The sequence below is a fragment of the Coturnix japonica genome, chromosome 4 (genome assembly GCF_001577835.2).
Source record: "Coturnix japonica isolate 7356 chromosome 4, Coturnix japonica 2.1, whole genome shotgun sequence".
NCBI classification, from domain to species: domain Eukaryota; kingdom Metazoa; phylum Chordata; class Aves; order Galliformes; family Phasianidae; genus Coturnix; species Coturnix japonica.
In genome coordinates this window covers 35,332,150-35,345,019 of record NC_029519.1, presented here as the reverse complement: position 1 = coordinate 35,345,019, position 12,870 = coordinate 35,332,150, and the positions used below count along the sequence as shown (strand labels likewise).

Genomic DNA, 12,870 nt, shown 5'->3' with positions numbered 1-12,870 from the left:
TGGCCACAGACCGGGACATGTGCTGACTGTTTACGAGAGAAAAGGTATTGATTTGCTTCTTTGTGCTCCTGATATCCTTGTGGAACAGAGCAGGTGGCTGTAACACGGCTGTGATTTTTTGGAGGTGGTTCTTGTTGGGGTTATTGCAAAAACCACTGTACGTAAAGCTGCTCTGCTTTAATCTTTTATGCACCACACTTGGCTTCATATGATTTCTAGTCTGTGTGCTTCCGCTGCGTATGTCTAAGAAGTACCTTCCCAAGGAGAATTAAAGAAGCTTTGCATGTTTGTAAGTGGCGGAAATGGTCCCCCCCAGCACAGGGGGTGCTCCTTGTGTGTTTGTCAAAGCATCAGTGGTTACGTTATGCTGCCAGTTCAAGATTTTATGGAGTTAGTTTTGCGGGAAGCTTCTTTTTATATCCACGTCTTTGGTTTATGTGATATTAGCACCGAGAAGAGCTTTGGAAGAACCAGCAGTTAGCTATTGTGGGAAATTGCTATTAAGCAGACGCTGTCCTTATCAGCTTTTGCACTTAGAAAATCTGTTTTCAGATATGTAGTTGAGAGAGTGCCTTCTCCCCAAGAGCGCAGTTGAGATACAGGTCAGAGCAATCAGGTTGGCTCTTTTCCCCCCATGTCTTCAGCTACACGTTCCTGCTTTTTTTCCCCCCTGCATTAGTTCTCACAGCGAAACAATTCAGAGAATTAAAGTGGCAGAAAACTTAAGCCAGAGAATGGCCTTTTCTTCTGCTTTTTCTTAATACGTCTCATGCTTTTTTTCTGTGGGGCTACTTGAGTTAACGTGGTTAACCTAAAATCTGTTCCCACTTATTTGCTTCTATTTCCTGGGTAGTCGGTGGGAAGGAGGAGATTGTTCAGAAAGGCAATTGGTCCCATATATCTTAGGCACCTGTCTTAGCTGGAATGACTTTCTGTCTGAGGATACCCTGCTATTGACTGTAAATAAAACTGTTATATCTTGGATCGGATGCCTCATGGTGGTAGGAATGGAGGTGGGAGAGTTGATGTTAAGAATTAATGTTCTGTTCGTTCAGTTACAGTGGAAAAGATAAACATAAAGACTGTTTTTGTAGAGAAGGAGAGAGATAACCACAATAAAGCATGAATAACGTGTGGCTGTAAAAATCAATGAAGTGGGGGAGAGTATTTTGAAAAAATGCAATAACTAAGATGACGTTTCATTTTTTTCCTTCAGAAATGCATTCAGTTTTTAAATGTCGTTCTGAGACCCTTTATTGATCCTGTGATTTCCAGCAACTTGTATGCAAAAACTATGAGTGAAAAGTTTGTGGGCATTTTTAACTCAGCTTTAGGAGTGTAGGAATCATCGCCATACAGCGTTACATGTTGTACCCAATTCTGATTTAACAAGTGACCACTTAAATACTGTTTCTCTCACACAGAGTTGTGGCAAAAAAAACCCTGATAAAACTGAGCAGCTGCTTAATAACCAAAGTCAGGGTATGGCTCAGACTCCTAAAACTGTGGGTTCTAAGCAAAGTAACAATTTAGCTGTGAAGACTTCAGCAGAAATACCTTTCAATTCTTCCTTTTCCCTCCTATAAAGAAACGACACAAATAGAAGATCCCAGGAAACAATGGAGGCAAGAACAAGAGAGAATGCTGAAAGATTATCTTATGGTAGCCCAGGATGCTCTCAGCACTCAGAAGGAACTGTACCAGGTGAAAGAACAGAGGCTAGCACTCGCACTGGATGAGTATGTACGGTTGAATGATGCCTACAAAGAAAAATCAAGCTCTCGTACAAGCTGTAAGTACAGTAGGAAATACAATGTAACCTCTTTGATCTGTGCCCTGCAGGGGATCCTGTTTCGCTTTGGGATGGGTTTCAAGGTTTGCTATGAACATCTTGTACTCGGGCTTTTTTAGAGATAGCATCCTTTTTCTTTTCCTTTTTTTTTTTTTTCTCTCTTTTTTTTTTTTTTAATACCAAGATATTCTGCTGGAAAGAACTCTCTCCAGTCTGGTACAATTGAACTGCTTTGAGCAGTGGTTTAGAGCAGTCAGCTCTGAACTCTGTTTTGTCACACAGTTTGTCAGAACAAAATTCTACCAAATCTAGGTTCAAAGTAAATAGGTTCTCCTGCACTTCCTGGCTGCATACTGAAATGACCCTACTGTGTTGACAGGTACCTGCAGTGGACCAAAAAATGCGTTTGCTGCTGCTTCACACAGTAGTTTTACATCATGTGTGAATTAGGGGTAAAATAAAGATGTATGTTATAGTACTGGTCAAGGGATTAGCATGGTGAAGAGCTTTCAGAGGCCTGTATTTGTTTTGTTAGCCACATCACTCTCTTAGAGGCGGATGTCCACCAGACCCTTAACCACCTCTGTATCCCTCCTTCGGAGCTCTCTGACAGCTTTATGTTCTTCTTATGTTGTGGCATCTAAAACTGCACGTAGCGCTTGAGGTGAGATCATACCCATTAATGACTGCCAAGCTGCAGTGCTGACTACTCTATGAAAGGATATAGATTTGTAAAGTATTGCAGTTTTTCTGTACTTTGTAGCTTTAGATCAATGTGGATATGCCAAGGAAAAGGATTAATTAATGATTTAAAAATGTTTAAATACTTGTCCTGTTGTTTTTATTATTATTATTATTTTAAAGTATTCTCAGGCTCTTCATCAAGCACAAAGTATGACCCTGACATTCTGAAGGCTGAAATCTCTACTACAAGATTAAGGGTGAGAGTTCTTAATTCGTATTCATTTGTACTCTGTATGCCGGGTTTCTGACTATAGAATGCAGAGGTTGAACTAGCAGAGGTACTTTGCACCCCAATACTGAAACCTAATATTCTCATTAAATATTATTTAATGTGAATATTAAAAATATTAAAAACCATGAGCTTGAAATGAATTTTTAAATAAATTTTTAAAGCTGATTCAGCTAAATCTAGAGAACGCACTTTGGTGAAGCTTTGACAGGTAGTCTAATCAGATGTGGATTTATATAAATCTCTTATCTGTTCTTACTTTTACCATTTTGCTTAAAAAGAAAAAAATCATTAGGTGAAAATAAAAAGGTAGCAGACCAAAACGAGATGCATCTGGATGATTGTACGCAATCTTTCTTCTGCAAGAAATGTGCTGTTAGCTACATGAACTGCCTCAACATTTCTGTAGTGATGGTGTGAAAATGTGTCAAAATGAAACCATTCAGATGGAGAGTAGAAGTTTTCATTCACTCTCTGAAATCGCTAACATGCAAAATTCTTTATGTGATCAACTTCTTCCAGTATGGTCACTAACAGACACCATGTGAAGAACTGTCACTCACAGGTCAGTCTCTAGTGGATTCATCTTGAATAAGGAGGAAACTGTGGAGCACATTTGAAATCTACGTAGGCAATTCATTTATTTAAGCTGTGGCACATGTTCATATGTGTTCAGTGGAACCGGAACTTTCTGCAGTTAGTAATGACAAGAATCTGATCAAACCATGCAGGTTAAAAGGGCAGAACCTCTGTGCATAGTCCTTGAACGGCGCTGGGATACAAATTCTGTGTGAGCAAAGAGATGTCAATTACTGAGCTCTTCCATTGCCCCCTTCTGTCTTCTGCACAGTGCGGCGCCCAGAAGCCCCGGAGAATAACATCATTCTTCACCTTAGTGTGATGATTAGGAGTCTAAACAAGTATTGTTTAAAAGGAATCGTGGAGTGGCTTAATAACATTTTAAAACAGTGTAAATCAGAGATAAAATACACTGTAAGACTGTTGTCCATTTGCTGCCCTCCCTACTGCTTTAACAGCCTGTTCCTTCTTAGAAATCTCAGTCTGTAGCCCCTTATTTCTTAAGTAGAGGGGGAAGTCATTAATAAGAAAACCTATTTCAGCACCAAAACTATTGGAGCAAAAATTTTGGAAGCTCAGGAGTAGAATCTACAGTTATAAGGTCCCTGGTTGAGAACAAGAATGAAAAGACAAGGCTACAGATTATTTCTAAAGTCATTGCAGAAGTAAAATGTGGTTTCCCATTGGCAAAGGAATCACTGGTATATTTGGGAAATAAAGGTATTGCTGAAGAACAATGAATGTGACCAAATGTAAATATAGTCTCCTATGAGCCAGAGGAGAAAATTCAGATGTGTTCCTATGCTTACTTTTCCTATTACTTAAATCTAATCAGTTCCCAGCTTGGAATGCATCAGTACTGAATTACATCTTAGCTATGGGTCTACACATTGTCCATTTGCTCAGGGGAGAGGCAGATGTGCTGATCACAGCCGGTCAGTTTCTGGAGTGTTTTTCTCTTCATTGCTTGTTGGTGTCAAGGAACCTAACATGCTACTGGTTCTCAATGCCGGATTTATTGGCATTGCAAAGTCCAAGTTGCATATGTGCCTAAAATAGGTGACCTGAATCTTGTCTGCAGAGTTTAGAAGGGTGCAGTCCAAGAATATCTGTATCAGCATAAAGTGTGTTATCTTCAAACCCTCTGGATTTGAGAGTCATTGAGATAAGAAAAAGTGGAGCCCTGTGATGCTAGGGCTGGAAAGTGGTTTTCAAGGAAGATGGCAAGAGAGGTATGACTGTATTATATCATAGTTCACCCTTATTTGAATGTTTGAGGATGCTTTGCTAATATTCAGCCTTGTGGCATTCTGCAGTATATGCATGCATGGACTTAATGGGAAACAAAGTTAGCCATTAGCAAGCTGTAGGCCAACTAGTTAGAATTTGCACATTGATTAGTGAACTATTAGGTCAGATGTACTAAACCTGTTTCTCTCTCACACACACACTTGCTGAGGTTTACTGGCATCATCAGGTTAATGGTGGCTGGGGGGAAACCTCAGCATTTGAGGAAGTTCTGAACTAGCCTTTGGCCTTTTTCTTGTTAGCTGTGCTTAATATATGCATACGGAACCTTTTGGATACATGACTTGCCTATTGCACAATATGTCATGGAGAATATATGACAGAAATATGCCAGCTGCTGAATGAAATAAGCAGGGGCAAAAATTTGATACATGATTAAAGACTACTTTATGCAACAAGGAGGGGATGAACCTTTATAAGATAACAGGAGTGTTTTCTGATGTTCTATTAGTGCTCAAGTACTGGGGATAGAAGGGGTTAGCATGGAAGGATGGAGGAAGCAAGAGGTCTGTTAGGTGGCTTAATAAGGTGTGCAGATGTGGTAGGATGTGGGTGAAGGTTAGTCCAAGTGAAGAGTTGTGAAAAGTGGGATTATAAAAGTTTTAAAGGAGAAGGGAAGGAACACAAGGGTATTTTAATGCGACCTACAGTGCAGTAAACACCGAGCCTCTATTATCATGTATGTCATGTCCTTCTGTGGTAACATACCTAACTCACATTTCCCGATAATAAAATGATGATGAATTACAGCAGAGGACACTCAGAAGATGATCTTGAGGAAAATGTAAAGGCTTCAGAAAGATCCAACACTCAGAGTTGAAAGCGAGTACGCCATCCGCAATTACAGTCAATTCGCATTTCAGATTAAAGTAAAGTGTAGTCATTCTTCATTTCTCAGCAAAGTTAAGGGCTTTTCATATTTCACGTTACTTTACCTGAAACCCAGTAGTGATGTCTGTTTGCTTTCTACAGCCTTGCTTGTAATACATGAGAGAGATTATTCCCGGAGCTGAAAAATTCTCATTTAGTTCTCTGCTCTTCTTAACTGTAGGAAAGTGTCACACTGGTCAGGGAAAAAGTAGTTCAGGAGAGATGAACGTGTTGATAGGGACACTGCCAATGTATCATGCTAAATAATCTGTATAGTCAAAATAAAAACAGATTTCTGTCAACTATAGCAGCTAGTGGTTGTAGTTTCTAAAAGCCTGAACCTAACCCTAATTATCTGGTTAACAGATTTGCTTTGGAAAAAAATGGAGCTTGCAAGCAGCATTTTGTTTCTGTCAAAGAAAAGTCATTGGCCAGAAGTTACAAACTTGAATGCTTAAGTATAAATCAGAAATCTATATGTAGAAACACATATGAGGCATTTAAAGTCTCATGGAAAGCTCCAGCAGCTGCTGATGCTTCCTACTTCTGGTTTCCTGGCACGCTGGTTATGACACTTCTTGGTTTAAATAATAGCACGAAGTAGGCAAACTAAGAAGAGGTGGCAGCAAAGGGATTTGGAACCGTCATTTTGAAATCATTTTCAGCTGAAGTGGTAAAAATTCCTTTTTTTAATATGCTCATTTTTTCAAGATGGAGTTCAATGTCTGAAGGCCTACATAAAAACATCAAGCATTTCTATGTGGTAGTGAGAGCAGGAGACTTCTTGTGGACTTTTCCTTTTCTCACCTTACTGATTGGAAAGTGAGGGGAAAAAACATCTGGCCGTTACATGGAGTGCAAATCAGGCAGATGTTGGTGTGTAAATACCAACATTGGGGACTCCACACGTCATGTACGCTTTTCTTTCTCTGTTTGTACTGCGGGTGAATTTTAGTTTGTGTTAAAAGTGCACTGCTCATTGAGTCCAGAAACTGTTAGCTTGTTTGGAAACTGTCACATTAAAAAGAACAAAAACAACAAACAGATTACCAACTCTCCATTTAATTTCATCTTAATTCATAAGCATTTTATATGGAATATTAATGTTAAAAAGCATGTGAGCATGCAAATTGAGGGAAAGGAGGGAATGGTTTCCCAAAGACAGTTCTATTACGTAGATGCATATCTCTGTGATCCCAACGTATTTAGCTATTGTTGTCTTTGAGTTAAGTGAATGTGAGTTACGTATTTTGGGATCCCGTGCCTGAAAAGCTTTATGAGAAAGGATAATTCATAGAAAGAAGCAGAGTCCACACTTTGTTTTTACAGTGTAAATGACTTGAGAGCTTCCTGGAATGAGAATATGAAAATACAGTAAGCTTTAAAATAAGCAGGAATGTCCCTGTAGGACAGTTGGAATGCATGCTTAACAAGGAGAAGTAAATTACTTGCTAAAGTTCTCTCAGGTTTAATAACACAGTGTGGTATCAATACAAATAAGGAATGTGATTTAATCTGCTTGTGTCCCTTTAATACTAAAGCATGTTGCCCATAGACGTAAAGAAGAGAACGGATCTTTTTGTTTTTAATGTGTGTCAGTAGAGCAATTTACTCTTTCTTTATTTTCCTCACCCGAAGTAGCGGGTATGCTAATTGTTCAAAGCCGTGTGTTACACCGTTTAACAAGAGGAATTTTCTAAGTCTTGCTTTGATTTAACACAAGGTTAAGAAGCTGAAGAGGGAACTCTCTCAGATGAAGCAGGAGCTGCTGTACAAGGAGCAGGGCTTTGAAACACTGCAACAGTGAGTAATAAAATAATAGTTGAAGTTGACTTCATTCGATTGTGTGAACCTTTTTTTTTCTGTCTTAGAAGTGAATGCATCTTATGTGAGATTATTATGGGAAACGTGAGAGTCTGCAACTCTTTCTGTTGAAGTTAAGGAATAGGAAATCTGTAGAAATTGCAAACCTATTATGCAAGTGTTAACATGAGAAATCTGTTCCTCCTTCTACTTTTTCCACAAAAGAGGTAGGCTGCAAAGAGGCAGAAGGAAAGTCAGCGGTTAAGGGTTCCTAGGAGGAATTTAGCTGCTCTGTGCGTCCCATTTAACAAAACAAGCAAACGAATAAAACACGCTAAAAACTGAAGGAAGTAATTAGGTCTGTCTTTTTTCTTCCCCACATCTGAACTCAGAGAGAAAGAAGAAGATGTCAATCTCAGAGGTATAAATGATGGCAGAACTGTGCCAGGTTTGAAATGAGCCACAGTTTCAGGGTACTTTGTTCCAGCTGCTGTGATGCCTGGGCTGCAAAGGGCTGAGCCAGGGGAGCATTTTGGGTATCCAAATTGGATTACTAGAAACCCATTTATTTATGTATTTATTTGTTTTATTTTCAGTCTGAGCAGTCTGTGCTGCTCCTGACTTAGTTGGGCCCTGGAATAGTAATAGATCAGTTTTATACAGTAGGATATCTATCTATCTATCTATCTGTCTATCTATTTGAATGGGGAGAAAGAAATTGTAGTCCAGGAAAATGGTGAATGAAAATAATGGAATCATAAACTGGCCTGGGTTGAAAAGGACCACAGTGATCATGTAGTTTCAACCCCCTGCTATGTGCAGGGTTGCCACCCACCAGACCAGGCTGCCCAGAGCCACATCCAGCCTGGCCTTGAATGCCTCTAGGGATGGGGCATCCACAGCCTCCTTGGGCAACCCGTTCCAGTAGATTGGGAACCGAAGCCCTTCAGCACCTTAGGAGGATGCCAGTGAAGTCACTGTCTTCTTTCATTTTGACTAAGGCAGAAATGTGAGATTTTTTTCTGTTATTTAAATACATAAAGACTAGAGTAGAGTGAGGGGAGAAAAAGGTAACTGATTGAATTTATTTAAACATGAATTGGATTTCAAAGCAAAGTTTAGAAGAGAAAGACATATTGATTCTAAAGCTGAAGGTAATAAAAACTCACACTTCTGTCCCAAGATTAAAGGTTAGCCAATCATGCTGGTTTTATTATATTAATTCAACAATGAAGTATTGTTTTAAAGCAGCTTGCTCACAGGCCATTTTGATAGGAATCCAAAGCATGTTTCAGAAACTGTCAACAGCATTCCACAGAAACACAATGGGCGTTTGTTTTAAAAAATTCAGTCAGCCGCTTTTGAACAGTACTAATCCCATTAATTTAAAACAGGGAGAAGGAATATCGTATATGTCAGAGATCCCTCATGTCCATCTTAATTATATATAGAATAAAGCAGTTGCACTTTGAATATGGCACGGCGCGTTAGTAGGCAGCATGTGGTGTATTTATTACCCGAGCCTTCATTCACGATTGCGATTGTTGGCATATCCTGTATCTGTCTGACCTTGGCAACTTGGTGTAGGTTACCAGAAATTGAGTGCTGTTGGAGAGTAGGTGTGTGCATACTTATGAAAGAGTTTGGGGAACTTTCGAGTTGAAACAAATACATCCCTGAGTAGGAATCTGAGTGCAGAGTCATGTTTTTTACTCAAATTTAGTTCTGTTGTGCAGAAAAACTGAAATGTGGGGAAAGGAAAAAAGATACTCTCATGTCTTTAATGACTGCTTTAGAATCTTGATTTATTTGTGCACAGAATTAAAAGAAAAATAGAATACTCTGTTTCAGGTGTTTTATGTTGGCGCTCAATTGTTCATTCCTCACTCACAAGGTTAATGTCTTGTAGAAGGATGATGGCTGATGATAAAAGTAGAAAACCAATTGTACGATAAAGGAATGTATTCTCTAGTAGATGGCGAAGATGCCTGTTGTTTTTAATTTTGTGAAGCACAGCTGCAGCCATTTGTATGGTGCTATAAACTATTCAGTTAACGCATTTCTCCGACCTGTAGTTTTACAAGCTTGATTCTTTGAAGCCAATACGTAAAAACCAAAGTGAAGAAATACATCTCTAACTTTAAGTCTCTATTTTATTTTATTTTATTTTATTTTATTTTATTTTATTTTATTTTATTTTATTTTATTTTATTTTATTTTATTTTATTTTATTTTATTTACTGATATTCCCATAGCTCAGTAATTATCCAGTGTGTGACATATTATCCATAGATTTAGTGAGTAAAGAGAGCCTGGTGACTGGGTGAGCACAGCAGCTGCTCTAGGTGGTTAGTACTTAGGATTAGGGTAAATGAAGTGGAAGCTGAGGGGAGAATATGGTTACATGTCTTCTCTGCAAGAACAGTTAGTAGCTACAAGCTTGCATGTCTGGATGTCGTGTGGTGGGTCTGGTTAGTGGAATACTGCCCGTAATATATTTTGCTTCTATAAGTATTGCAAGTAGCTAACAGTATAAAAGTCATCCCCAGTGTTGATTCTGTGTTGCAGAGAATTAGGGTGGGCAAAGGATTTTTGATCATGTTGACAGCAGTATGTTGTACTCCTGGTAGCATGTGTAGGAGTATTACTTCAGGTAATGCTCTGTGCACCACATGTCTCTAAGACTGAATAAGTGGTTTTAATGTCAGTGTGCTCTTTTTTCCTTTTCTTAACATTTCCTGCTCCAACAGAACCCATCCACTGTGTGTGTATTGGATACCTTGACATTTTTGCCACACAGAAAGTATTTTAATGCAGGTTTCAGCATCTTTTTTCTCTTTGCATGTCCGCTAAAGGAAATATTATGTTACCTTGCCCTTCTGTTCTCTGACTAAGCTCTTGCGAAATGGAACAGCAGAGATGTTAACATTATTTGCAGCATGCAGTATTAATATGCTCTTCTTTCCACAGAATTGACCAAAAAATGTCTGGAGGCCAGAGCGGGTATGAACTGTGTGAGGCCAAAGCCATCCTGAGTGAACTGAAATCCATTAGAAAGGCGATAAGTTCAGGGGAGAGAGAAAAACAAGATTTAATGAAGGTACTTTTTAGGGTTGGCATAAGTTTTGTGTGGATTTGTTTCATCAGGAGGAAATTAAATGATGCTAAATACTGTACTGTACATTTTATACTTCATGAGGGATTTGCAAAACCATGTGCCAAACTAGTGTCAAACTCTTTTGAGATGCTAAAAGTGAAGCCTGTGACTTTCCTAATTCAAAAAGTCCCTGTTTGACAGTCAGAATAGAGGTATCTGAACTTGTAGGTAAGGTGCATATAACCTCTAAAACACTAAGTAAAATATTACGTGGGCACAACCTGAGATACGTATTTTGAGATATGTAACCATTTTCTAAATGGGCACGAGTTCTCCAAATTGCTCTGCATTCATTTCTGAAAGTAGATTATTTATTAATTTATTTATTGTGCATCCACCAAATATTTGATTGGTTTGTAAAGGACAGAGAGAGTGAGAGAGGCAGCAAGAACCAGAATGGTGTGATTGTACTCAGTGTCACTTCAGAACTGCCTGGTTAAAAGGACGGATTGTCTAATGTGAGTAAAAAGATGCATACATATACTGGGGTCTTTTAGATAAGTATCTTTTGAATAGAAACCAGTATAAACACTGTAAAGTATCAACAGATTCACAGAATGGCAGGGGTTGGAGGGGACCTCTGGAGATCATCTGGTGCAACCCCTTGCTAAAACAGCTTCCCTAGAGAGCTTGTGCGAAAGTACAGAGACAGTTTAACACCATCTTGTTCTTTGTTTCCTGGACAGAGTCTTGCAAAGCTGAAGGAGAAATTCAGTCTTAACCAGAATATTGGGACGTCGGAACCAGACCTGAGCTCCAGCTCTGTGAATTCCCAGCTGTGTTATTCTAGACAAACTCTGGATACAGGGTCTCAGACTGACATTTCTGGTGAGGTGAGCATTTTCATTTTGTCAAACGTGAAGAGAAATTGAATCACAATACTGCGATTAATTAAATTGGCTGTTACAAATGGCTGTTTACTGTTGCTGATAGGTGTTACATGTATATGCACATTTAAGAGAAAGTTACTTAGAATCAGTTATCTGATTTTCCACTTCAAATTTAAATCAGGATTCAGATGAACTTCTCGTATTTGGCACAAAGCATTTCTGCCAATCTGATTTAATCAAGTAGTTCCAGTACAGTGAAGAAGAATGTAAGTAAATAGTATTTTTTGGATCCATCTATGTGGATGTTGTACCTTACAGGCTTACTTTGATCTGAAAATGTCTTTAATTTTCAGAAACAAGATCTCAAAATTTAACTGTGAAGTTTCATTTCCACAGCTGAAAAAACAGAAGGGAACCATCTCTTCATTGAGTCATTAGTAATTTCTCTGATTCACTGGCAGTATATTAACAGTGACAGAATTCTGTGCTTAACTTTGGCACCTTCTTTATACCTCCGTGTGCTGCATTTATAAGGAAGAGTTTGTACTGGGTTTTCCAAACAGAGGGCTAAGCTTGCCTATGGACTGTAATCTATTTAACCCTGAATTTTGAGTTCACTGAGGGTTCAGAGTGGATCAGAACGTTGGGTTTCAGTCAATGCAAGACCTCTTTGAAAGTGTGCACAATTTACTCTGCTGGAACGTGGTAGGACAGTAATTAAAAGCAGATGAACCGTATGAGAAGAAAACGGCACTGAGTATATTGCTAACTGTGTATATCATAGTAAGTGTATGGCCAAAGGTGGGTGTGGTTTCATTTTTTAAGTAGTAGTTTTTCTAGCCTGGGCATTTGTTTTGAATTGTTCATTTGTTTTACGGTTTTACACAGTGATAAGGCTAATATTTTTTTCAATAGGTTGGAACAAGAAGTAGATCCAATTTAGCAGAGAAGGTCAGACTAAGTCTTCAATATGAAGAGGCAAAGAGAAGGTAATGGGGTTACTCGCTTTGTTAAATTACAGTCTTGAGTCGGGCGCTTTCGATCTCTCCCATGCTAACATTGTGCTCGCAGTGACATCTAGTGGACGCCCTCGTGGACGCACTGTAGGCATTAATGCCAAATGTTTCTCCTGTAAGCAACGCAGACTTTTCAGGATCCAGCAGTGCTTTTGAGCGGTAGTTTATACATTTAATGCTAAGTTATGTAAGTTAAGAAATGAAATGAAAAGTTACAGTATCAGTTTCAGGATTTGGAAATAGAGTGAATTGGTGTTCCAGTGAAAGGCTTCCATTTAAATTCTTCTTTGGAGTCATCGTTTCAGTTTACTATGCAGCTGATGGTTCTTCAGCTATAATGCTGCAGAGTTCCACTTCAGATTTTGCAGGTTTAATTATCTCTTTTACCTGGGACTTAGAATCATAGAATGGCTTGGGCTGGAAAGGACATTAAAGATCATCAAGCTCCAACCCCCTGCCATGGGCAGGGCTGCCAGCCACTAGACCAGGCTGCCCAGGGCCTCACACAGCCCTGACTAAGAGTAATTTAAATCCTTGTTTTT

General features: G+C 38.9%; 1 protein-coding gene across 2 annotated transcripts in view; it reads left to right on the top strand.

Annotated features, from left to right (window-relative positions):
• Positions 1-12,870, top strand: part of WWC2 (WW and C2 domain containing 2) — an 84,508-nt gene that overhangs the window by 35,948 nt on the left and 35,690 nt on the right. For both annotated transcript variants that reach the window (XR_001554899.2, XM_015861415.2), the window contains exons 3-8: positions 1,589-1,792; positions 2,657-2,733; positions 7,246-7,325; positions 10,296-10,425; positions 11,169-11,315; positions 12,228-12,301. Coding sequence is in view for 1 of the 2 variants with exons in the window: in XM_015861415.2 (XP_015716901.1) it covers positions 1,589-1,792; positions 2,657-2,733; positions 7,246-7,325; positions 10,296-10,425; positions 11,169-11,315; positions 12,228-12,301 (712 nt within the window). In the remaining variant the exon portion in view is untranslated. The remainder of the gene's footprint in view (positions 1-1,588; positions 1,793-2,656; positions 2,734-7,245; positions 7,326-10,295; positions 10,426-11,168; positions 11,316-12,227; positions 12,302-12,870) is intronic.